The sequence below is a fragment of the Myotis brandtii genome, unplaced genomic scaffold, assembly GCF_000412655.1.
Source record: "Myotis brandtii unplaced genomic scaffold, ASM41265v1 scaffold398, whole genome shotgun sequence".
NCBI classification, from domain to species: domain Eukaryota; kingdom Metazoa; phylum Chordata; class Mammalia; order Chiroptera; family Vespertilionidae; genus Myotis; species Myotis brandtii.
The window spans coordinates 2,719,456-2,747,289 of record NW_005365280.1 but is presented as its reverse complement, the minus strand read 5'-3'; the positions used below and the strand labels follow the sequence as shown (position 1 = coordinate 2,747,289).

Genomic DNA, 27,834 nt, shown 5'->3' with positions numbered 1-27,834 from the left:
GTGTGTGCAGGAAGCAACCATCGATGTGTCTGGGTCACATCAATATTTCTCTCTCTCCCCCCACCCTCCTTTCCACTCTCTCTAAAAGTCAATAGAAAAAATATCTTCACTCCTTGGGTGAGGATTTAAAAAAAAGGAAACTCTCAAGGTCATTCAAATTCATTATTTAACATGAAGAAATAAGATCAAAGGGGGGCTTGCCTGGTGAAGGGACAAAAGGCAGATATAACAATTTGTATCTTATCGCATAAGCTTCCCTTTGCTCAGAATGACTGCTAAGGGAGTATGGGGGCAGACTATGTAACAAATAACATATTCCTGACTCAATAAACAATGTAACAAAGGCCCCTGTAGAAACCCAGGCTGCTCTGTGTACTGGCAGCAGGAAAAGTTGGATTCTTATCACTGATGAGGGGGGACTGACTGAGGAACTTGAAAAAAAAAAGACAGCACTGCCTTTCGCTGCTTGGCCCAGCTTTGGCAAGGCCTTGATCCATTTCAAAGATCCCAGAGTAATGCGGCCTGGGCCTGGTGTGAAGTTAGAACAGGCACTGGAGGTGGGAGTGGGGGTCCCTACCCCTGGCCTCTCCTTTACTTGTCCCCAACCCCCAGCTCCACCAGAACTTGAAATACAGGAAGATGACTATACACTTGAAGTAGTCAAAAATAACACATACAACATTGACCTCCATTGCTTCAGAAGATAAACTGTTTGTATTTATGAAATTTAAAAACAATCCTTTCAAAATCTTTGATTTTTCTATTGCAAACATTTGTGTTTTACCACTAGAGTAGTAAATATATACACTATATAAACCATGTAACAAAGGCCACGGTAAAAACTCTATCATTGAAAATGAAAATGGGCCCGGCCAGCATGGCTTGGTGATGGAGCACTGACCTATGAACCAGGAGGTCTCAGTTCAATTTTCTGTCAGGGCACTTGCCTGGGTTGCGGCCTCGATCCCCAGTGTGGGGTGTGCAGGAGGCAGCCGGTCAATGATTCTCTCTCATCACTGATGTTTCCATCCCTCTCTCCCTCTCTGAAATCAATAAAAATACATTTTAAAAAATTTTTAAATGGATCCAGGCTGACAAGTTCAGGATTTTTTTCTGTATGATTCGTCCCCAGTATAAGTTAAAATTCAAAGTCAAATTTTTAAAATGTGAAGAAAAATTAATCTGATGCTGTTTCTAAAAACTGTATCTTTATAATTATTCACAGGAAATTCTGAGCACAATTTTGTTCAGTTCAGCAAATGTTTATTGAGCACCTGTTGGGGACAAAATGAATAATTAATTCTACCTCGCCCAGCCTACTCACCTGGATATAATTTGTATAAATGGCATTAACACCCATCACTTAATCAGGTCACCTCATACTGGAGTCTAATCCAGTGAAATACTAGGGTGGAGCGGGCATATCTTTCTTGGCCTTGCAAAATAATCTGCACTGAGAAACCCTTGATATTTGCAGAAGAAATTAATAAATCAGAAAAATACTGTCAGAAAAGGAGGCTTTGTGGTGTATTTTTGTTTTTTTGTTTTTAAAAAAAGCTTGTATTTCCACCACATATACCACACACCGAAAATTTATCTTCACCCCTTTCAAGGCTGGTACTGTATGTATAAAGCCCCTAACTTTTATTCAGTCCCAACAGAGAGCAAAGGTTGGTTGAGGATAATGAGGTGAATATAAATCCTGCCCTCAATGGTTTAATCCAGTCTTTAGTGTTTCACCTTTTCTCCTGGCGTAGCCATTGGAACTGTTTGAACCAAACTTTGCACCTTACACTCACTCACTAGAGAGTTAAGATTCCGACAACACGTGGTCTAAAGTGGTGGTTCTCAGGGAGGAAAGACTTTGCCCCCCTTGGCAATAGCTGGAGACATTTTTGGTTGTCACAACTGGGGGTGTTCTGGCATCTAGGGGGCGAAGAGGCCAAGGATGCAACTAAACATACTATAAAGCACAGGACAACCCCTCACACAAAGGCTATCCCCCCAAACTTTCAACGCTGCTGAGGTGGAGAAACCCTGGTCGAAAGGTTCTATCCACAGGTAGCCTGGCTCCTCTCTTTCAAGGGAAGTCTCTGTCCCCGTGCTGAGAGCTACCATGCCCTGCACTTACTTTGCAGTTAGTGTACCACAGGGCCAGGATGAGGTTCCTCAAGGCCAGGTACATGGTGGGGTCCCGGGAGTACTCTGGGAACTCGTAGAGCTCGTCCAGCTCCATCACGTCCGGCCTCACGCACAGGGCTTTGCCGCACTCGTTGGGCTGGTAGAAAGGCTGGAAGTACCGGTTCATGCCTGGGACTGACAGAAGCACAAAGAGGCAAATGCTCCAAGCTGTCACCTCCAAATGCGGGTGAATTAAAGCGCATTATCAAACCAACAAGGACAGCCAAGTCTGTCCTACTGTATTTCTGCTTCCTCCTTCCAGTTAGACAACATATGTGGAAATTAAACACATACTTTTCTCATTCTTCACAAATTTAATTTCCATGGTATGGACAATTCTTTAAAAGCTGTAATTCTGGTAAAAAAACAAAACAACAAAAAAAACACCCACATACTATAAAATTTACCATCTTAGCCATGTTTAAGTGTACAGTTCAGTAGTGTTAAGTATATTCATATTGTTGTACAACAGATTCCAAAACTTTTACAACTTGCAAACTCAAACTCTGTACCTACTGAACACCAACTCCCCATGGAAAAATATTTTAACTTTTATTGGAATTTTTCTGATTATAAGATGAATAGGTTCATAGGGGAAATAGCAATCATTAACTCCTGATAATCTTTGAGAGGGGGTTTATAGACTACCAGTGCTGTTTCTCTGAATGGAAAATTTTAATATTATAGAAATTTGTTTTTACAAAGCCAGAAAAAAAAATGCTACTTTATAATATTTTCTAACTTTATTTTTTTTAATTTATGACATCGAGAATAGTTTTCCATGTCATTAACCTGGACTTCAATGGACATAATATTTTCTTATCATTTAATCATTCCACTAATGCGGGGCATTGAAACTTCATCCAATTATTCACTATTATAAGCAATGCCACCCAAATTTCTTTGCACAAAAATCTTTGGACTTACTTTATAACTTACTTTGATAATTTAGTTAGGATACATTCACAGGATAAAAGTTTTTGATCACACTGCCAAATTGTCCTTCACAAATGTACAAACCCACTAATTGGAGTGCCTGTTCCATCCCACTTAAACTAACACTGGGATTGTTTCTCTTCTGCTTTCATTTCGACCACAGCTACATTTTAGAGGACCCAGTATTATGAGTTAAAAACCTTAAGACAGGGCCACAATGTCAAAATCTTTTCACATCATCAAAAATGAAGTTGGCAATTAAAAAATAAAATAGAAAAAGAAAAAAGTGTTCAGGCGGAAAATCTAGAATTCTTGCTTGTACACAAAGAATTCCAATGTGGAATCTTAAAGTCATGCCCAACAAGCATGCCTGCCCTGACCTAAAGTTCTGAATTTTTTTCAGGAGTGAATCATTCTGCTGAAATTCTCAAGGGCATAATTAGAAGTAGAAAGACTCAGAATAAAAAGAAGGACGCTCAGATAGTCAAAGATTTCTTCTGGTAATGTTAGAGTTTGCATTATCATCAACTTATCCAGCTTTCAAATACATACTCATTAAACTCTGTAGACGATTCCTGAACAAGTGTTATAGGCTTTCCGATCACTGAGGGAAAAATTAACTGCACAATATACACAGATGATATGACATCCACAGCATAACCAAATCTATGATATAATGAGGTGCTTTATAGCACATGCTGCACACACTAAGTCTCTTCCATTCTGCTCACCCACACATTTCCAGGGACTGAGGGGGTGTGGGGGGGAAGCAGGGAGTGCCAGGACCAGCTCTCACCCAGCACAGAGGGGACCGCCTTGGAGTGCTCCAGCTTCCCGGGGCTGGCGTCGCCGGCTGCGCGGTTTGTGCTGGTGCAGGAGGGGCTCATGCCAACGCAGTCAGGGTAGTAGGCAGAGAGCAGGGGTGCTGCCACGCTGTCTTTCAGCAAAGGAGGTAGAATGAGCATGGAGTACCACCAATGGTTGGAAACTTCCGACACTCTCTGAAATGGGCAGAGCAAGACGAAGAGGGACAATGGCAGACAGGAAATGTACATGCAGATCCAGCCAAGGACAGATGACTGTCTCCACGGTATTCATCCTTAACCCCTCTACTCTGCCTTCTCCCACTCAGCAATCCTACACCAGAGTTCAGCACACTCAGATTCAGAAACAGAAGTGGCTGGCAATACCTGGAGAGCCACGTTTCCAAGGCAGAGTTGTTTCAGATACACAGCAACAGCCTTCCCCTCTCTCCCTCCCCCCCTCGGCAAACCCAACTCCAGGTTGGTCTTGAAACTGCACCCATTGACTGCACTGCCGGTGTAAGTGTGACATGACAACTTTCTATTCTGTAATCATTTTATCTTCCATCCCCCCCTCCCCTTTACTAGAATCTAAAGATAATTTAAATTGAAAAACTGGGCAGAAAAAAAATAATTCACCTAAGTAGTAGCCAAGCATTACTGCTTTTTGCCAGAGGCTACAAAAATATTTTCAGAGGGAAAAGTATACTACAACCATCAAAATAGATGCTAAATGTAGAGCTGAACAAGTAAAAGCTATGTTTGGTCTTTAAATGTGTGACCACATTCCAGAGTTGACTTAACATATGGAATCACTGGATCAAAGCATCCCCATGATGACTAACTCCTGCAATAAAAAGAAAAGCTGGTCGGCTTGTAAAGCAAACTCCACAAATCCTACGTTAGACAGCCTTTTCTAAAAGTGAGGCTGAATACATGCCCCAAGAATTCTAAGAATCTGATCCAGGAGAACCTTGCGCTCAGAGCCCCTCTGATGTTAGTTTTCTAGGCTCCCAGCAAATGCCAGCTGCCATCAAGCAGGGGTTTGTGAACTCAGGGTCTACAGAGTTAATCCAGATTGGAGATGCATCCTGTTTGCCCTTCAAATTTCACAGAGTCCGAATCTGGGACAAGCAATTTTCAGTTGACCACAAGCCCCAACACTCCCTACAAATCACTCGCAGCTGCTTCACACATTCATTGTTAAGTGCCTTGCCCCAAAGGCATTTCTGGGTACAATCTTTGTTCTCCAGGCCTGTTTTAGGTTTGGCCCTTGATGGCAGAGCTGCACCAGAAAGAAGGAAAGCTTCAGTCCCTTCCTCAACACACCAGGGCTGCCTCTTTGGACCCCCTTCTGAGCAGAGCGCCAAGGACAGAGTAAACTGAGGGTTCAGACACTTTAAATAGACCACAGAGAGGGCAGAATGCAGGTGACTTATAAAACATTCACCCAAGCTCTTCCATTCTCTTACACTTCCTGGGCCTTGCAGCTATGTTGGTAAATTGAGTCAGGACCCACCAGAGAGCCCCTGCCATCCTATTGACGCCCCCCAGTGTTTCCTCCCCATAGAAGCTCACTTGAGGGTGCTCCAAACCTCTGCATTGGAACATGAGAAACTAAAACAGTGACTAATAAACTAGCATTTGATCTTGCTATTCCAAGTGTGTTCTCTCAACACACTCACCATTCCTGGACACCTGGCTCTCATTTTGTCCATATACCATAAAAAATTCCACTGTCATCTTGAAGACACATACCAATGAAGAACTTGTACTTGATATAGTCAGTCTATTAATGTAATAAAATACCCACTATACTAAGTTAAATAGTATTCCCTCAGAACCTCAGAACATAACCATTTTTGGAAACAATGTCTTGCAGACCTTGTCATACTGGAGTCTTAAATTCACTATGACTAGCATCCTTAGAAGAAGAGAAGAGACAGAGAGACAGAAAACACACGGGGAGAGGGTCATGTGATGACAGAGGCAGAGATTGGAGTGATGCGTCTATAAGCCAAGAAATGCTAAGAATTGCTGGCAACACCAGAAGCTGGAAGGAGCAGGAAGGATCCCCCCCTTACAGCCTTCAGGGGAAGCACGGCCCTGTTAACACCTTGATTTCAGACATACAGACTCTGGAGTTATGAGACAATAAACTCCTGTTGCTTTGCGCCACCCAGTTTGCGGTGATTTGTTACGGCAGCCCTAGGAAGCTAATACAGGCACTCAAAAATTTTAGAAATTGCTTTTAAAGTGACCCTAGAATTCATAGAAACAGAAAAAGGGTAGATAGGTGATATGGCTAGAAGCCTGCTCCTGACCCCTCCTTAATGAAGCGCAAAAATAAATGACTGGCAGATGAACATCAAGGGAATCTTCCAAACTTTTAAAAGTTCATGTATCCCAAGAATATGGCCTCTGTCCCAAAGCTCAAATTCTTCTGCATGCTAAATGGTCTAATGTTAGGGTCAGATTCATAAGGCATTGTATTTACTTTTTCCTTCCTTTCTACAATCTCATCCTGTCTATCCCAATCCCATATTATTTGGGCCACTAGTTTACCACGGAAATGTTTTAGGGAACAACTAATTATTAAAAAATGTGTGTATGTGTGTGTTTCATACACCCCTTTATATAACAGAATGGTTTTAAAATAGATTTTCTAGATGTTAATTCTTCCTTTGCCTGAAAACCAACCACAGTCCTTACAATTCAGAAATCTAGAAAAACTGCAAGTTAATAATCCTGAATTACTGAAATGCAGAAAAACCCAGAACCTCAGAATTTCAAAAACTCAAGAGTCTTAAAAAGGCATTCTATGAAACAGCCATTGGCTCTGATTATGCAGCCCATGGATTGTGCCAGCTCCAGTAGCAAAGCCCCATAAGAAATGAAATGTGGCCCTAGCTGGTATGGCTCAGTGGATAGAGCTTCGGCTTGTGGACCAAAGGTCCCAGGTTTGATTACAGTCAAGGGCACATGCCCAGGGTTGCGGGCTCGATCCCCAGTAAGAGGCGTGCAGGAGGCAGCCGATCAATGATTCTCTCTCATCATTGATGTTTCTCTCTCTCTCTCCCTTCCTTTCTAAAATCAATAAAAATATATATATTTTTTAAAAAGGAATGAAATATGTGAGGCTTCACCAGCTGGAGACACTGTTCCCTTCCACACAGGGCCAGGACAAAGCAGTTACATCAAGGTCTGAATACACAAGAACACTCTCACAGCTGAATCTGGGCCAAGACCACCAAACTTTAGGCACCTTGTTCTTTTCTTGGAAGGATTCAAGCAGAGTTGTAAAGTCACCCATGAAAAAAAAGTATAACAAGCCTGATCTTTATCGTAAAGCAAGGTAGCAGTTTCTTCCTCTCTATTTCCTTTTAATGCAAAGCAATATAACTTTATTTTAAGTTGGGGAGGATCGCCTATAACACCACTATTGCTAGCATTTTCATCATATCATTATCATGTTACATTGAAACTGTTATTGTCATTTACACATAGCGCTTATCATTGGAGATGCAATGAACTCCAATCTAGAACATGCAGAAATACTCACTAGATCCTCTGGGAGGGAACAATGATCTGGGGTCTCGGGCTGAAAGGCAAACCAAGTGTTAATTAGCTTTACTTGTAAAATATAGTCTTCAGTAACAATTTACCTTCAAGAAGATATCCCTTTTCACCTTTTAGACTGGCAAAGAGAAAAGTGTAATGAACCACTGTATGCATGAAGGTGTGGGGAGGACAGCCGCTCTCACAAGAACATGCAGGTGGAAAGCTAAAGAAATAATGACTCTTGTCCGGCCGGTTGAGCGTTGACCTATGAACCAGGAGGTCAAGGTTCAATTCCTGATCAGGGCACATGCCTGGGTTGTGGGCTCGATCCCCAGTGGGGGGCATGCAGGAGGCAGCCAACCCATGATTCTCTGTCATCATTGATGTTTCTATCTCCCTCTCCATTCCTCTCTCTGAAATCAATAAAAATATATTTTTTAAAAAAAAAAAAAGAAAGAATAACTCTGGAGAGCAACGGGACAAAATATGAAACTTTTAAATGAACCATAATTTGGCATTATCTTGTATAATGAAGATGTACATGCTACATGTCCAGCAACCTAAGCTTTGTTATATTTTCCAGAAAGGCCCTCATACATGTGCACCAACAGAAGCCGAAAATGTTCAAAGGAGGAGTGTTTGCAATAGAAAAAAGCTAAACACAACCCAGAAGCCCATCAAGAGTAGAATGGGTAAATAAACTGTGTCGTAGTCAAACAATGGTCACTCTCTGGTGATGAGAACGAAGAAACTACAACCACACACTCTAGCACGGATGTACTTGACAAACACAACGGTGAGAGAAAGCAGCCAGACCCCAGAGAAAACACACTGCATGACTCCATTAACATAAAGTTCAAAAGCAAGCAAAACATCTGTAGTGTTTTAAGTCAGAATAGTAAGTGGGGGAGCAAAGGAAGGAGGCTGTGAGGAACAGGGGGTGCTGGGAGACGCTGAGGGGCTGGTAAGTATTCCATTTCTTTACGGGAAGCTGGCTAAATGGGGACTTTGTGAAAATTCAGAGCTACATGCATTTTCTGTTTATATATTTCAAGTAAAAAGTTACCTAAGTAAACTGCAGATTGGCATACCATAGAGCCCCGCGGACCGGGCCCTCGGAATGCGCTCTGGAGAAACTTGGCCTGTGCCCTAGGAGAGGCTTGCACGAATGCTCACAGGAACACGGGGTGTCAGAGCCCCAAACCAGAAACAACAGTCAAGCCCGTGAACAGGAAAATAGATACATCATGGTACGGTCACACACCGCAATACTATACAGCAGGGGAAATGAATAGCTCAGAGCTCTGGCATCCACATGGGTGCATGTGAAAAACCTCCACATTGAGTGAAAACAGCAAGCTGCAGAACACAAACAAGATGATACAATGTATAGCCAGTCCAAAAGTAGGCAAAACTTTACACGCTGTTTAGGGTTTTGTAAATATGTAACAAGAAGCTGAGGAATAATAAATACAAAATTCGAAATACTGTGTCCTTGCAGTGAAGGGAAGATAGGGAAGGGGTGAGGGGTGCGCAGGAAGTGACAGAGGCTTTGGTAATAATGCTCAGCTTCTAAAACTGCTGGATGCATGAGTGTTTGCTTTAATTCTTTGTTCCTTACACACAAATTATAAATCCTCTTTTGTGTCTAAGAATTATTTCATATTAAAACAATGGTATGTTCTCTTTGACACAGAAATGTTATAACTAGGAATTGATCCTACAAATATACGGAAAAATGGCAAAGATATAAAGTTATTCATCACAGCACTGCTAACAACAAATGTTGAAAAGTCACCTAAATGCTCTCAATCATGTGAAATATATCAGGTTACATCCACTCAGTAGAGTATTATACAGGCTTTAAAGAGAAAGTGGTCTTTAGGTCCTGAGATGGCAATATCTATAAGACATACTAAATGAAAAAAAGCCGAAACCGGTTTGGCTCAGTGGATAGAGCGTCGGCCTGCGGACTGAAGGGTCCCGGGTTCGATTCCGGTCAAGGGTATGTACCTGGGTTGCAGGCACATCCCCAGTAGGAGATGTGCAGGAGGCAGCTGATCGATGTTTCTAACTCTCTATCTCTCTCCCTTCCTCTCTGTAAAAAATCAATAAAATATATTTTTAAAAAAATGTAAATGAAAAAAAGCAAGCTCCAAAACAGTGTTCATTGTTTTCTCCCATTCCTTTTTTTTTTAAATATATTTTATTGATTTTTTACAGAGAGGAAGGGAGAGAGATAGAGAGTTAGAAACATCGATCAGCTGCCTCCTGCACATCTCCTACTGGGGATGTGCCTGCAACCCAGGTACATACCCTTGACCGGAATCGAACCCGGGACCCTTCAGTCCGAAGGCTGACGCTCCATCCACTGAGCCAAACCAGCCAGGGCATGCTCGATTCTTTTTAATGTTATTTTACAAATAAACCTTTCCAGACTTTGTCCTTGACTGAATACCAAGCTGAAAACCAAAGGGACTCTGAATCAATAAACACCATTTAAATAAATATTTCAAAACTTCAGGCTACAGACAGTAACAGCCTGGAGCAGTAGCTCTCAAGGGACAATTTGGGAATGGAGTGGAGGGGGGGAAGAAGTGTAAAACATGATACTCTACTTAGGAGCTGGCATTTAAGAAGACCGAGAAGCCTTCAACTTTAAGAGGGTTTGGAAGGAGAGAAAGGCAATTAAGTTTTCAAAAGCTTAAGGAATCTGAGACCTCTCAGTCCTCCTGGAAAAATGTTATTGATGTTAAAATACATTCAACTATGTGATGCATCAAAATAAAGAACTTGGGGTAGAAGGAACTGTGGTGAGAGAAACTGTGGGGAGTATTAAACCCAGTAAATACAGAAGCAAGAGTAAGCAATGGAGGGATGATGGTTATGGAAAATAAATGGTACATTTACTCTGACGGAGTACACTAAACTAAAACACGAAACACTAACAAAAATTGGGAGCAAGGAAAAGGGGAGGTGGGCTAACATGTGACATAATTTCCTTTTCCCACTTTCATAGCAGGGCGTGAATTAATATCTAAAATTGAAACATGCAACTGAAACAAAGTGATTCTACTACTATTTCTGGAGATGAAGAAATAATTATCCTATGTTCAACAACTTCTTATTTCACTTTGGCTTCTTTTGCTGTATGCAATCATTTTACATAAAACCAGCATGCATAGTAAGTACTATTTCTTAACATGGGAAGTTCTCAGCCAGTTCTTTTGCTTGAAATACATGCAGATGAAGATATACTGTTAAATAAATCTCATTTAGTATGGTTATTTCATGATGATGACTACATGAGTTTTCTTTTGTTATCATCTTTGTCCTTTTCTGTACTGTTTGACTTTCTCAGTAATGAACATATATCATTGGTCTAAAAATAAACTCATTCTAAAGAAGAATTCAGACTTTTCAAAAACTACTTAAACTAAAAAAAAATGGAAAAGGACAATTACCATCCCCCCAAAAAGTCAAATAAACAAAAAAAGGGACATGGGTCATTTGAACAATTAGTAGAGATGAAGTTAAAGTTGCACATTCCATTGTCGGCAGGTAAAAGAAAGGAGGGATTATGTATACTAGTAATTCCAAATGATAGTTAAACTAAAGCTAGTCAAAGCACAAATCAAAATGATTTTAATATAAACTTTTTATGTAAAATTATACCCAGTATTTAATAACACACATTAGTAAGCAAATCATCCAAAAATATTTTAATTGTTAGAAGAAATCTTTAGAAACTTCAGAAATAGGTTGAATGAAAATGGCCCAAAGGCTAATATCTATTAAAATAGTCTGCTATTTTTTACTACTTTTGGTTGAACTCTCCTTTACACATTATAATGAAATGCCACTGAGTCTACTTTTGGCTTGAGAAGTAATCTTGGACACAGGGCCTGGTTAAATCCAGCGCAGCCATGACATTATTTCGGCAGCTTCCCCTTTGCCACACAAGCTCGGGCACCTTCATTCCTCAAACCCCAATTCCCATCAGCGCACTCAGCCTGAAAAATGAATTACCCACCGCCCCAGTGTCAGCCCTTCCCATTGTTTTATCTTCTATCCCTCAGAGAGGCCTTCTACTCTGAAGACTTCGCTCAAGAATCAATTAAAGGCTAAACTGAAAGGTTTCAGGACAAGATTTGTTCAATCCAGGACCCTGGTCCCAGGCTTAGATCTGTGCTTCCTACCCTTCACTCCCAAATTACCAACATCCAAAATAAAAACAAGGATATCACCATAGAGCTCGCTGACATTAAAAGGAGAATAAGGGAACAGTGCAAACAACTTTAAGTTAACAAATTTGACAATCTAGATGTAATAGGCAAATTTCTTGGAAAAACACATCCACACTCTAAAACGGGTAGAATAAAACCACCTACATTGCCATATATGCTAAAGAAACTGAATTTATAATTTTAAAACTTTTCACAAAGAAAACTGACCCAAATTACTTCACTAGTGAATTATACCAAATGCTAAAGAAGAAATATCAACATTACCCAAACTCTTTAACAAAATAGAGAAGAGGGATATACTTGTGGATTCATTTTATGGAGCCAGCATAACTCAGACAGCAACACCCAAGAAGAACATTACAAGAAAAGAAAACTGTCATCATGAACACAGATGCAAATATCCTTAACAAAATATTAACAAACTGAATCCAACAATTCACTAAAAGGATAATACATTAAGAACAAATGAGATTTTTTCCAGGAATGTGAGGTAGTTTCAACATCCCAGAATTAGTCTAATTCACCACATTTACAGATGAAAGGAGAAAAACCACATGGTCATCATACAAGATGTAGAGAAAGTATTGGACAAAGTCCAACTTCCATTCATAATACAAAGTTCTCAACAAACTAGGAACACAAAGGCACTTCTTTGATCTGATTATAGGCATTTGTGAAAAGCTACAGCCAGCATTATACATAATGATAAAATACGGAACACATTCCTCCTATGTCAGGAATAGGACAAGGATGTCTACTCTCCAACTTCTATTCAACATGGTACTGGTGGTCCTGACCAGTGTAGTAAGGCAAGAGAAAAAAAGAGCAAAAAGATGAGTTTTTAAGAAAGCAAAACAGCCTTTATTCACAGTTGTTGCAACTATAGAAAACCCAAAGGAATCTACAAAAAGACCTATGAAATTTAATAAATTTAATAATTTAACAAAACCTCTGGGTATAAAATCAACAAATAAAAATTGTATTTCTATGTCATTGCAACAAACAACTTGAAAATGAAGTTAAAAATAAATTCTACTTACAATCACAGGAAAAAAAACCCACAAAATATCTAGAAATCTATTTAACAAAAAAACATCCTCAATGAAAATTAGAAAACACTGTTGGGAGAAATTAAAGACCCTGAGAAGATGGAGAGATACACATGCTCGGGGTCACAACAGGGGTTGAAAATGTTTTCTGTAAAGGGCCAGGTAGTAAATGTTAGGTTCTGTGGATGATACGGTCTCTGTCACAACCACTCTGCCACTGCAGCATGAAAGCAGCCACAGATAATACATAATGACTGAGCAAAGCTGTGTTCCCATAGAACTTTACTTTCAAAAACAGGTGGGGGGAGGCAGATTTGACCCATAGCTTGCTGACCCATGGATTAAAAGGCAGAAAAAATGTAAGAATGTCAATTCTTCTTAAAATTATCTATAGAGTCAATGCATGACAAAAAAAAAAAAATCCCAGAGGCCTTTCTGTAGATATTGGCTTAAAATTATCTATAGAGTCAATGCATGACAAAAAAATAAAATAAAATAAAAAATCCCAGAGGCCTTTTTGTAGATATTGACAAGCTGATAATAAAGTTTATATGGTAACATAAAGAACCTAGGATAGCCAAAATAATCTTGAAAAACAAAAACACAGAGGAATTTGCACTACCTAATTTTAAGACTTATTATAAAGATACAATATTCAAGCCAGCTGAGTACGGGGGTAAGAATAAACGAAGAGATCAATGGAACAGAATCCAGAAATAGACCAACATGTATGGCCAACGGACTTTTGATAACAAAGCCAAGATAATTCAAGGGAAAAAACAGTCTTTTCAACAAATGGTACTGAAAAACTAAATATTTATATGAAAAGCACATTGAATCTTGACTTTATACCTCGAAAAAAAACAAAAATTAACATGAGATAAGTGACCTTAATGTAAAAGCTAATACTAAAAAAAGCTCCTCAAAGAAAACATATGAGACTATCTGTAAATTGAGAGGTAGTCAATGATTTCTCAGAAAAGATACAAAAAGTTCTAAACATAAAAAAATGAGTAAACTAGGCTTCAAACTTAAAAACTTCTCATCAAAAGACATTAAGAAAATAAAAGGGTAAGACAAAAACCAGGAAAAATATTCAAGATTATATCTCATATCAAGATTACTTAGGAACTTCTACAAAACAAACCTAATCTTTAAAAAAGTTTTAGACAGATATTTCTCCAAAGACAAGGTATAAATGGCCAATAAGCATATGAAATGATACTTAACATCACAAGCCATCAGAGAAATGAAAATTAAAACCACAATGACATACCAGTACATGCCCATTAGAATAGCTAAAATTAAAATTAAAAAATTTTTTAACAGAGTAACACCATTAAATGTTTCAATATGCTACAACTGTGGGAAACCATTTAGCAGTTTCTAAAATATAAATTTACCATCTGACTCAACAATTCCACTCCTATGTATTTACCTTTAAGAAATGAAGCCATAGGTCCACAAAAAAACACCTGCACAGAATGTTCACTACAGCTTTATTCATAATAGCAAAAAATTTAAAACATCACAAATGCCCTTCAAGGAAAATAGTTAAACAAGTTGTGGTATTCCACACTCAGCAATAAAGAGAGCAGACCAAACCCTAAGGATCAGAACAGTGATCGCCTCTAGTGGTAGGGAAGGAAATAACTAGAATTTTTAGAGTAGTAGAAAAGTATATCTTAATTGGGTATTGGTTACACAATGTAGACATTTTCCAAAACTCAATAAAATGCATTGAAGATCTGTGCATATATTATAACTCAATTAAAAGAAAGATGCAGCCCGGCCGGCGTGGCTCAGTGATTGAGTGTCGACCTATCAACCAGGAGGTCATGGCTCGATTCCGGGTCAGGGTACATGCCAGGGTTGCGGGCTCGATCCCCAGTGTGGGGCGTGCAGGAGGCAGCCAATCAATGATTCTCTCTCATCATTGATGTTTCTATCTCTCTCCCTCTCTCTTCCTCTCTGAAATCAATAAAAATATATTTTTTTAAAAGATGCAATTTCATATATGTATTAAAAAATGATCTCTCTGTACTATAAGCCTTTAACCTTTAAGTAGTTAAGTCGTATCAAGAGCCTTAAAAGATGTGCCAAACAGAAATATGTATTCAAATGCATAAAAAAAGTTCTAATACAGCAATTTTCATTTCATGGAACACATAAACTAATTACTAAAATCCTGCGGCACACCAAAAAAAATTTTTTTTTGCCAATCTGACAAAAACATTGGTATAATTTTGATTCATTCACACCGGATGGCTATTGTTGTGTTGGCTGTTGTCATTTTTTTATTTGACAATCTAAGGGAAAAGAGGTCTGTAACCCTGACTAAATAGTCAAGTATTGCATGTTTTAAAAATTCTTGCACCGTATCAGTTGAAAATTGCTGTTTTAGTAGGATAGATTATTAAGAGTAGTTACCTATTAGGGTGAAAAGGAGAAAATGGTTAAGGAGGACTTTCATTTTTTATTTCTGTATTATATATATATACATATACACACACACACACACACATATTCAATTTACTTTTTTAAAACCCTGAGATTATATTCATGTAATACTTATGTAAAATTTAAAATAATACCAATATCATTCCTAAATGTCCATACCCTATTTCTCAACCATTTCACTTAGCAAAATTTTCCAAATGTTTACAATATTTATAAGTTGCTTTAATAACATTTATATCTTAACTCCCAGGCTTTAAAAAACTTGATCATAAACTTTATAAAAGTTTTCATTCATTCTTTTATGAGAAATATTTGAACTAAGAAAATATTTTGCAAGTGATGATTGTGAATATACCAAAAACCATGGAATTGTACACTTTAAAATTGTGAATTTTATGACATGTGAATTATATCTCAATTTTTTTAAAAAAGTATTTTACTCCCAAGATTATGACTTCTAACATTTTTTAATGTACTGAAGAAAGCAGGGACATTTGTGTAAATGAATGCTTTAACCCATTAAAGCAATTACACATTTTAAAAACTAAGTAACTGCCAAATATCAAAAATACCAGGGATCCGGTGCACGAAATTCATGCACATATATTAAAAAATCACCTCTCTGTACTATAAGCCTTTAACCTTTAACCCTGGCGCACTGAGGGGGGGTTCCTCAGTCTGGCCTGCACCCTCTCGCAGTTCGGGACCCCTCGCTCCTTACTGCCTGCCTGCAGTGGAGGCGGGAGAGGCTCCCACCACTGCCACTGCGCTCGCCAGCCATGAGCCCGGCTTCTGGCTGAGCAGTGCTCCCCCTGTGGGAGTGCACTGACCACCAGGGGGCATCTCCTGCATTGAGCGTCTGCCCCCTTGTGGTCAGTGTGCATCACTGAGACTGGTCGTTCCGCTGTTCGGTCGATTTGCATATTAGGGTTTTATGATATAGGATTAGAGGACCGGTGCACGAAATTCATGAACGGTAGGGTCCCTAGGCCTGGCTGGCGATCAGCGCCGATCGGGGCCTTCTGGCTGCTAACCGGGGCCTTCCTTCCCCCCACTGCTGTCTGCTGGCTGGGGCCTTCCTTCATTCCACACTGCCCCCTGGTGGTCAGCGCACATCATAGCAAGCAGTCAAACTCCCAGTCGGTCGAACTCCCAAGGGGACAATTTGCATATTAGCCTTTTATTATATAGGATTTTCTTTTTTTTTCTTTCTTTTTTCTTTTTTTATATAGGATTTTCTTCCTTTGTCTCTATTGTTGGTCAGAGTAGCTGCATAATCTTATTCCAGCCAATGAGATATAAATAGAAATCTACTGTTGGAACTTGCAGGAAAGCTCCCAATTAAAGAGGGAGAGACTCAGCTGGCACAGCCCTCTTGCTCTTTGACTCTCCCATCTTTACTGCTTAGAATTTGGACAGAAAGGCTGATGGTGCAGCAACCATCTTGTAGCAGAACTAGAAACAACAAGACTTCTTTGGGCAACTACACCAACCCTGCTCATAATGAGAGAAAAATAAAATCCTCCATTGGTTAAGCCACTGTAGTTGGTGTTCTGTTATATGTAAGTGTACCAATACAATACTGATACAATGAGCAATACAGTAAACAAGAAATACATACCATTACTATTTACTAACAACTAAATTAACCTAGCAATGAATTCAAAAGAAAAACCAACAGAGATCGTACCTTAGCAGCAGTGTTTGGTTTCATACCACAGCGGTAGGTCTTTGCTATCTGTGGCGTAAGCTGGATTTCCTTGGTAAGTTGCCTCCATTTTCCACACTCGGGTTTTGTACACTGAACCTAAATGGAAAGGAACATGTCAAGGTCAATCAGTTGGCTAATCTTGAGCCTGCATTTCTCTCCTCCACCACTAACTTTGCCATCTTCGCCACATGATTTAACCAACCTTTTAGTACTTCTAAGTACACTTTAACCCCATAATTTTTGATTCAATACTAGCTCAGGCACCAAAAAAGTGCAATAGGATCTGATGACTACTGTTGTCAGAAAGGTTTTCCAGCTCTAACCTAAGGAAATAATCAGTGTTAAATTTAGTTACAGTGAGTCACAAACTATGCACTAAATGCAATGTGGTATCTTGGATAGGATCCTGAGACAATAAAAGACACTAGTGAAAAAACTGATGAAACCCATAAAAAGTCCATAATATAGTTATTGGTACTGTATTAATGCTAATTTCTTAGTTTGACAAACAATCATGGTGTGTTAGATGATAACATTAGGAGAAACTGGTAAAGAATATCTGGGAACTCTGAGTATTATTTTGTAACTCTTTTGTAAATTTAAAATTATTCCAAAATAAAAAGTTTATTTATTTTTAAAGCATGCAGATATCCTTATGCAAAAGAATGAAACTGGATTCTTATTTCACACATATCCAAAAATTAACTCATAATGGATCAAACACCATAATGTAAGAGCTAAAATGATAGAACTCTTAGAGGGGAAATTAGGAGAGTCAATCTTCATGACCTTAGATTTGGCAATGGATTCTTAGATATTATACCAAAAGCATATGCAACAAAAGAAAAAATAGATAAACTAAACTTCAAAATTAAAAACTTATGTGCATCACAGGACACTATCAAGAAAGTGAAAAGACAACCTATAGGAGAAAATATTTGCAAACCTAATATCTGATAAGGGTTTAGTATCCAGAATAAAGAACTCTTACAACTCAACAACAAAAGACAAACACCCAATTTTAAAATGGGCAAAGATTTGAACAGATATCTCTTCAAAGAAGATATACAAATGGCCAACAAGCACATGAAAAGGCACATTAGTCATAAGGGAAATGCAAATCAAAACAGCTAGAACAAAAAAAAAAGGATGGGGAGACATAAATTGGTGAGGATGTGGAGAAATTTAAACCCTTATCCATTGCTGATGCGAATGAAAGATGCTGCAGCAGTTGCTAAGGAAAACAGTTTGGTAGATCCTCAAAAAGTTAAACATAGAATGTCACCCAACAATTTTACTCCTAGATATGTATTGAAATAATTAAAAATGAATATTTGTACATAAATATTCATAGCAGCACTTTTTGGATAACTAAAAGGTGAAAGCAACCGCTCATGAACAGATGACTACATAAATTAAATTTGACAAATTTATATAATGGAATATTATTCACTCATAAAAAGGAACAAAGAATTAACATATTCTAAGACATGGATGAACCTCAAAAACATTATGGTTAGTGAAAGCCAGACATGAAAAGCCACATACTATATGATTCTTTTATATAAAACATCCAAAATAGGTAAATTCATAAAGCCAAAAATCAATTTAATGTTTGCAAGGGACTAGGGCAGTGGTTGGCAAACTCATTAGTCAACAGAGCCAAATATCAACAGTACAACGATTGAAATTTCTTTTGAGAGCCAAATTTTTTAAACTTAAACTATATAGGTAGGTACATTGTTATTAACTTAATTAGGGTACTCCTAAGCTGGCCTTTGCTAAAAATGTCCTCAGTCTGATTTAGGTACGTTCGCTGAGGTTAACTCCTTCCAACTCTCCCATCCACTCGTCTTGTATACTTGTCTCGTCTATCTTTTGTCACTCGCGCACGACTTGCGGATGCGACTAGCACTAACCACTGCACGATGAGACTGCTGACTGACTGGCTCACTCAACTCATGCATGAATCCTGTGCCTCCCCCGCACTGCATTTCCCGCGGCCCGCCTGTGCCATGTCTCCTGTCGCCCGACCGATACCCCCCACTTCTTCTAACGCCATGTCTTCAAAATAGACTCGCCCAGGCCGAAAACCAACTTCTGCACATGGGCCACGAAGTTTCAATCGCAGTGTACGTGCACACCCGCACGTGGTATTTTGTGGAAGAGCCACACTCAAGGGGCCAAAGAGCCGCATATGGCTCGAGAGCCGCAGTTTGCCGACCACGGCCCTAGGGGACCTTTATGATCCCTTCCTACCTAACAAACCAACAAACTGCGGGCCACATGCAAATACAAATATTGTATTTGTTCCCATTTTGTTTTTTTTACTTCAAAATAATGCCGCCACTGTGTGCATAGGAATTTGTTCATAGTTTTTTTTTTAACTATAGTCCGGCCCTCCAACGGTCTGAGGGAGAGTGAACTGGCCCCCTGTTTAAAAAGTTTGAGGACCCCTGGACTAGGGTATATAAAAATGAGAGGTCTGCCATCGTTTGCTTTGTGAATGATGACAATACTTTGAAATTAGATAGAAGCGGTGGGAGCAGAACACTGTCAAGGTACTAAATGCCATTGAATGGTATACTTTAAAATAGTTAATTTTATATTATGTAAGTTTCATTTTTTTAAAAAAAAATTCATTTTTAAGTGTGCAAGAGAAGCTCAAATCTACCTGTGATATTAAAAAATTTAGCAAATCATTTATTAAATGATGGGATATTTATCTAATATATGCAATACTACAATTTATTTTCAAAGAATAGCTAAATGGAAAAAATAATATAAAGTTAAATTAATAAAAAAGCTAAAAGTTAACAAAATTATATTCAAAGTAAAATGTTAAACCTTATTAGAATTTTATATAAAGCATGAAATTGTCTTTAAAGATATACTTAGACAATTATCAGAAGAAAAGATAAGAGATATGTAAGCTTAACAATGGCTATCACCAGCTAGTGATAAGTCTTTAGTTTCTTCTTTATACTATGTTGAAGTTTCCTATAAAAATAAAAAATGTGATTTGCTTTAACAAACATAAAACAATAAATGTAGTAAAAGAAAAATTCCCCCCAAATCAGTATCCCCCCAGATCAGTATTTTTATCCATTTTTCTTGCATTTAGGTGCACAAGTGCTTTTTACCCAGTAGGGGAGTTGCTGGTCTGCCATGAAAGCTTTGGGACTAGGTTCAGTTTTTCCATTGCTAGTCCATATTTTTTTCCATGTAGTATATTTCTCATATCCATCCTTATGGCTGAAAATAATAAAAATAAACATATCAAGCTAAGTCAATTGGGTTTTCAAAACAGAAGGCAGGTTAGAAAATCTTATGTAAAGGACTAAACTAGCCATATTATGGAGAGGGGGATGTTATTATGGTACCCATAAAAGAGCCTGTCGGGTCAGGTGCATTCCTATCAGTTTTAAAATCTAAAACTATTAGGAAGGGACAGCTGCTACCTGTCTGTCCAAGCTCCCTCTAGTTGTCAGTACCTTCCCCCAAATCTTGGCATTCGTCCCCCTATGCACTGTCACAGAATAGTAAAGCAGCACCTAAGCAGGGGTGGGCAACCCCTGGCACACGTGCCAAACATGGCACGCCAGTAACTTTTGCTGGCATGCGAAACCCTCTCTTATAATCTTCCATTTACAATTGTTTTCTTAATATCGACTTTTTTATTTTTCAGATAAAATCCATGTAGGTGCATCTTAGAAAAAGGAATAATTTTTCATAACCTGTTAAAATTAAAAAATAAACGTATTTTTCATCATCATATACTGTGTTTTTGTCGCTCGAATGAATTTTATTATTTCTTCAAGGTTCTTCACATACGTACACCTTAAGAGATTCAAGTAGGCATAACATGTTCTCAAAAAATTAAGGTTGGCACGCAGAAGAATTTTGAGTCAAGAGATTTTGCTGGTTTTGGCACGCACTCACAAAAAGGTTGCCCACCCCTGTCCTAGAACTTTCAGATCTTGCAGACTAAAGAGAATAACTGTCTCATTGAAGCAGATAGTTTTGAACCTTGAATGTGCACACACGTAAGCACGCACACAGGCAAACTACAGCATAAAGGTCTGGCAAGTTGTAGTCAATGCAGGCATGGCTGGCTGCAACAGTGGAATAATTCAGTAAGCCTGTGGGCTCAGCCTTAACCACCTGACCCCCTCCACTACAAAAACCTCCAAGGATGAGAGAACAGACCTTCTGTAGTAATGGTCAAAGCATTCATTACAGAAATGCTCCCCACAGGAGAGGTGATACCATCGGGAGGTGTAGCCATTCTTGGCACATCTGAAAACAGCAAAAACATGCAGCTTTGGTAATAAATAACATTTCTTCTCACTTTTTTTTTTCATTTGCCTCCTTTATTTTAGCAAAAATAACAACAATCACGTTTTCCCTCTGTTTCACTAAAATAGATTTCCCCCTTCCCTCCCAACCCACCCTATTCCCTTCACTTTAAGAAACAAACATGTATCAAGCATCTCCTATGAGCCCATGTTGCATTCTCTCTTTACAATCCTAACAACCAGTAGCTAATAACAGGGGAAGTGGAATGGATGATGGATAGGTGATAACACATGGTGAGGACACAAGTTCTTAGACCAGAGGACCTAACCGAGCTGGTTGTACACCAAGGGCCTGAGACTTAGGAGTTTTATCAAGACCCCCTGGAGCCATGATAAGGTTTTATGACACAAAACAAGGGATGTCACTGTGCTTGCTGCAAGCTGCACGTGGGTGAAGGAGAGAAGTGTGGTCTCTAGTAAGAACATCTGTCCCACTACTGAATAGTGAATGAATCTGGCCAGCTGGAATAGAACCCTTGAGCAGGCAAGTCTGGCAAACATGATCTGTCAAACAGCCAAGGATGTAGTAAAAGAATGAAATCTAACGCCACGATGAACACTAACACCACCACGCTTCGTGATTAAAAAGTGGGATTTGTGTTCCAGGTTTCACTGAGTCTTAAGCCTCCGTTGAAGATTTTTCTCTGGAAGTGAAAGGTCAAGCTTGCGTCATCCCAATAAGAATGGCAAGTGCAGTTAGCTCCACTTATGTCTACTGGGAAAGGAGGTAGGTTGTGTGAGGGAGGATGGAAGCCTAGAGAAAGTAAACACCCGCTGGTCTAAGGGAGCTCCACAGTTCTCTCTGCTGTGTCCCCATCCCTGACCCCATTCCACTCTCAGCTCACAAAAGCAGCTCAGCTTCAGTCGGTGGGGTTTGAGGACACTGATTGGCCACTGTGCAGAGCTGATATGGCTACGTCTACAGGAGGATCATATAGGAGGGTGTGGTATGTACAGAATGTACAGGCAATGTCTCTATTATTAGATGACTTACAGTATTTATATCTCTCTTTAGTAAAACTATCTTTGAGGTTGATGTTCTCACAAAGAACGCTCTCATAGGCAGGAATATGAGGCCAAGACATGTCATCTGAACAGACCTTTCAGAAGTACTTGCAAAGCACACGGGACACGTTGCAGTACAGCCTGCCTTTTCACATTTCCTATACTTCTTCTCTGACCCACCGTCTTCATCCTCATCCATCATCTCCGTTGCTTTTTTCTTTGCCTAAGAAAGAACCAGCTGGGGTTAAGATTTCACCAGAATGGCCAAGGGTGAATGTGGTGGAAGGTTTACTACTGAAATGACCTCCATGTTAGGAGTTCTAAACTTGCAGATTAACAACACCCTGGCAGTAGGTTAGGAGTTAACAATATAGCAATTTCCTTGAGACTGTACTGTGCAAATAATTCACTAACTTGCCTGAAATACAGAACCAGCATGTTAACAATAGGTGTCTGAGTAGAGAACTAAAATGCATGCAAGCCTTTTTTGGGAAAAAGCTGTATCAATCAAAATAAAAGCTACTTTCAAATGGGGATTTTTTTTCCCCTTTGAACAGTTATACCCTCTCAGTATTGCATATTAAAAAAAAAACCTAGGAAAATTATAGAAAAATAATTACATCATTCAAGATTTTTCTTTAGGGGGGAAACAAAGCCCTACAAAAAAGACGGCAGTAAGTAAACCATCAACAGCACCCAAATGGCTACAAGCTGATGTCAAATTCCCACCAAGCATGAGCTGACCCCAGCTCACATCCTGGAGGCAACTACACAGCTGCAATTCTCTGAACACCCCATGTCGATTCAAACCCTATGTCTCTATCTTTCCAGTTCCCCCTGCCAGTATGCTTTTTTTCTACATTCTATCTCTATATCAGGGTGAATTTTTCAACTAGACTACAAGTGTATAATCTTTTCATTTATAATTCTTCAGTGCCAATCAGAATAATTCTGTGTGCTCAAAACAGGTGCACAGAATGAACAAATGAGTAATACCTGCCTACCGGAACTCCTCAAAGGAAGGCTATCTGGAGAATGATCAAAAGATGCTTTTTTCTTTGTTCTCCCCCGTGCAGTTGCCATTGTATCAGATAATCTGCAAAATAAAAATTTTTAAACCATTAAACATTAACATTTGCTAATACCTCCAACATTCTAGAACAGTTATTATGCAGTACTAGGTAATAATATATTCTCTGCAGTTACACTGCCTGAATGTGAAGCCACTGCTTTCAAGTTACTTAACATCTCTACGACCTCAGTGTTCTCATACATAAAATGGGCATGGCAAGAGTCTATTATAGCATCAGTGAGAGCTACTTAAACAGGACTGGCATATTATAAGTATAAATAAATGTTATCCACTATTGGTATGTACATTTAAAAATACAAAATTGAGAAAAACACCACACAAGTGACCAACAGACAAATCACATTGTTTGTAAAATTCAAGGTGTAAAAACACTTAGTTTTTGCCTGTTTCTGTCCATCTTACTATGTCTTCTTAGCAGTTCCTGAATTTTGATCTCTTATACTTAAAAAAAAAACAAAAAACACAACAACAAAAAAACAAAAACAAAAACCCTCATTCATTCCTACTCAGTAAAACCCAACAAATAAACCTCAGGCACACCATCTAGTCACTACCAAATATAGGAATCTAGGTTAGTTACTGTATCTTTTAAAATTTTTTTAAATTTATTGATTGATTTAAATAGAGAGAGAAGGAGGGTGAGGGTAAGAGAGAAAGATTGATTTGTTGTTCCACTTATTTATGCATTAATTGGTTGTCTCTTGTATGTGCCCTGACCAGGGATCAAACCCACAACCTTGGCCTATCAGGATTATGCTCCAATCAACTGACCTACCTAGCCAGGGCAGTAACTGTATATTCTACTAGAAAATTTTTTTTTAAGTTCTCGAACTTGTCTAACAACAGCATGGCTAAGCAAACATTAAGAACCAAAAGTCTAGAAGAAAAATAATGCATGGTAACCATGATAGATTGAGTTATCAAATTAGTATTTTTTTTCAATTAAGTTAGATAAGGAATGAAAAATGCTTAGCAAAAGTACATACTCAATGATATGTGAATTCTACAATGATCACACATCTCCTTCTCCAATCCATTGTATTTACTACACACACATATACACTCATGCAAAATAAATCGAACACACCCATAGATAAGAAATTTGAAAGTGGAAAAGTATTATCATTAGATACAAATTCCACATACAGGCATATCTTGTAGATATTGTGGGTTTGGTTCTAGACCACCAAAATGAAGTGAGTATCACTATAAAGTGAGTGGTAATCTTTTTCTGGTGGAGGTCTTGATTTCAATCGGCAAAAAATTGCAACACTACTGAAGTGCAATAAAGCAAGGTATGCTTGTATATAATCTTAATTTTGAAGAAAAGCTTTGAGGGGCTTGTAATCCTATTGTTCCCTACCTGTGAGTTCTGCTAACGCTCCTAAGAGTATTTTTAATAGATTATCAACATCATGTGTGAAAACTTTCAGTTTTCTATCTACATCGACTTTGAGAAATCTTGACAATGTTACGATTTTCCTTTAACTCACTCTTCACTTTCTCAAAATCATCATGTTAGTTGTGAACACATTAACTCTACACATATTCTGAAATGCATTATAGTTCACTGAGCATTAAATAAGTTGTCATTTAGTTCTACAGCACTCTGGATACAGATGGATAAAACATTAACAATGTTAAAAACACTACTACCTACCTAAGCCCAAAGAAGGCTTTCTGGACCACATTTATATTTTCAAAAGGCTGTCCAATCTAACAAATCTCTTTAAAAAACATATATCCCACATTATTTTTAAAATGAACTACAAATAAGGCATATGTAAATACAGTATTTGTAAATGTATAGTATGCATAAGTATTGCCACAAAAATATTTGAGTTTAGCCCGGCCAGTGTGGCTGTGGTTGGGTATTGAACTATGAACCAGGAGGTCATGGTTCAATTCCTGGGCAGGGCACATGCCTGGGTTGGGGGCTCAATCCCTGGTAGGGGTGTACAGGAAGCAGCAGATCAAAGATTCTCTCTCATCATTGTTGTGTCTGTCTCTCCCTCTCCCTTCCTCTCTCCGAAATCAATAAAAATATATTTAAAAAATAAGTAAATATTTTAGTTTAATGTGGGGTTTAGGAACATAAATATAATCAGCCTAGGTTTATGCAACATCTGACCCTAGGAAAGCAAGCATTCTTTAAAAAAAAAAGCATAGAAATTTCATCAAACGTTTAAGTCCAACTGTATACTGGAAAATATGTATTTAATTTCAATAAAGAATGATGCAAATCAAGAAATGGTTAAGAGGAAATGAATACATTAGCTATAAAAGCCATTATTAAGTCTGTATTGTCTGGGGAAAATACGATGGAAGATTTTTAGGGTGGTACATTTTCACCTTTAATTATACGATTAACAGTTATGTGCCCTCATCCTTTACTGACACTTGCTGTAATTTCTGTATTTTCACTATTGTTGGATTCTTGGGGCTTAAAATGTAGGAAAAAATTTTAAGTAAAGTTGGAAGGACTATAATTTTTGTCCTTTTAAATATAATCTCAGAACTCTCCAGGTGGTTCAGTTGGTTAGAGCATCATCCCATACACCAAAAGGTTGTGGGTTTGATTCCCAGTCAGGGTACAAACCTAGGTTTTGGGTTCAATCCCAGGTCTGGGCGAATGCAGGAGGCAACTGATTGATGTTTCTCTCTCACATTGATATTTCTCTCTCTCTTTCTCGCTCTCAAATCAATAAAAAGATATCCTCAGATGAGGATTTAAAAGTAAATAAAATCTAGAAATACTGACCAAAGGTGTCATTAAAAGTAGTATACTGGAAGTGCTTTTCCACCTGCTTCTGCAAATTAATAAGCACATCTAATTTTAAATTTAATGAGTATGTTTCATGTTCTATAACTTTATAAGCATATATCTCCCTAATTTTAAATTCAGAACCTTGGTTTTCCTTTAATGTGACAAAAGAAAAAAAGTGGGTTTTTTCTGAAGTACATTATTCAAAAAGACTTTTTTTTAAAAAACTTACATTATTCATAAAAATAAGAATCAAAATGACTCCATGTTGGAATAAAAATGTGTAGGGGCATCAGCATTTCTAAAAATAAAACAAACTACTACAAACATCTTCAGACAATAGAAACAGGAATTTCCCTTTGGCCACTTAAAATAAAGCAGGACGAGCACCTCACTAATAAATTTTAATATACTAATACACTAATAAAATTTTCCAAAATATGGATCCAGTTCAATGGCCTGAATGCTTTGATTACTTTCCCTGCCTGAAAAACTACTAATTATTGATGGTCATTTTCTCATGTACCTCCTTAAGAAACCTTCCCTCCCAATGCCTTTCTCTCACTAACATAGATATTAAGGGCATTTAGGGTCATTTTCTCTGCATAGTCCCCTGACACACCGTGTGTGTGTGTGTGTGTGTGTGTGTGTGTGTGTGTGTGTGTGTGTGTATAACATATATATATATATAAATTTAAAAAAAAAAAACCACCTAAACAAAACACAAAAGTCTTGAGTTGTGTGTGAATGTGGAGTGATGGATCTCCCCAAATGGACTGGTCTATGGATTTCTGTGCGCTCGCCAAAGGGAAGGCTGGGCCTCTATCTGGCTAGGTTCCATATCACTGAACCCCAACTTTCTAAAGCTGGGCCTTCCTCTTCCTTCCTGTTTCACTTGCCAGCTGCCAGGTTGTTGACTAACATCTACCGTCATCCGGCTGCCTGCTCCGGGTTCCCAGCCCGGAGGGAGTTACCCCAGCACCTGGCAATGCCCATCGAGCCTCCAAGCTGGTGGCCGCGCTGGAGCATTACCAGGACACCTGCAGGGCTGTGCGGGCTCCTCACCGCCACACTCCCGGCTGAGAACAAGCAAGGGAGTTCCTACTTAGGGCTGTGGGTTTTCCCCACCGCAGCACACACTCCCCAGGTGACAGGGCTCGAACAGTCCCCCGGAGGGATCCCCAACGTCTCCTGTGCCCGCAGCAGCCGCCTCGCTTTCCGAAAAGCTTTCTCGGTCTGTTCTCCGAAGTCGGAGAAGCAACAACCTCCGGGCTCACCTGAGCACTGAAAAGGTGCAGGCAGTCGCGGGGAGACGGCAGCGCTGGAGAGAAAGAAAATAGTGTACGGGGTTAGGAGACACCCTCAACGCGACGAATCAGGGAACCCCGTCGCCGCAACACCCCGGCCCGGGAATTTCTCTTCCCGGAGCAGTGATCCCCACCCCGCACCCCGCTTCCAATCCGGAGAGGGAGGTATCAGCCCCCTAGGGCATCCATCCACCTCCCACCTGGGCGAGGAGCGCTGCGCATGGGGAGAAGGAGGGTTTGTACCCTAGCCAAGCTGCTTTGTGCAGAGCTGTCACCCCAAATCCGCCGTAGCCCCTTCGGTCATCCCGAAGCCGCGTGCGCCTCACCTCCGAGAGCGTGAGGGACGGAGCGCTCCGCCC

General features: G+C 39.1%; 1 protein-coding gene across 5 annotated transcripts in view; it reads right to left on the bottom strand.

The window, feature by feature from the left end:
- KDM1B (lysine (K)-specific demethylase 1B) overlaps nucleotides 1-27,828 on the bottom strand; it is a 51,724-nt gene extending 23,896 nt beyond the window's left edge. For 2 of the 5 annotated variants that reach the window (XM_014545187.1, XM_014545191.1), the window contains exons 1-10: nucleotides 27,802-27,828; nucleotides 27,446-27,489; nucleotides 23,308-23,407; nucleotides 22,407-22,534; nucleotides 21,158-21,247; nucleotides 20,092-20,203; nucleotides 16,928-17,044; nucleotides 7,483-7,521; nucleotides 3,914-4,118; nucleotides 2,132-2,316 (exon numbers count right to left, since the gene is read on the bottom strand). In XM_014545187.1, coding sequence (XP_014400673.1) covers nucleotides 2,132-2,316; nucleotides 3,914-4,118; nucleotides 7,483-7,521; nucleotides 16,928-17,044; nucleotides 20,092-20,203; nucleotides 21,158-21,247; nucleotides 22,407-22,534; nucleotides 23,308-23,394 — 963 coding nt within the window. In that variant the 5' untranslated portion in view covers nucleotides 23,395-23,407; nucleotides 27,446-27,489; nucleotides 27,802-27,828. The other 3 variants (XM_014545188.1, XM_014545189.1, XM_014545190.1) reach the window with 3 other exon arrangements.
- Between the last annotated feature and the right edge of the window lie 6 nt (nucleotides 27,829-27,834).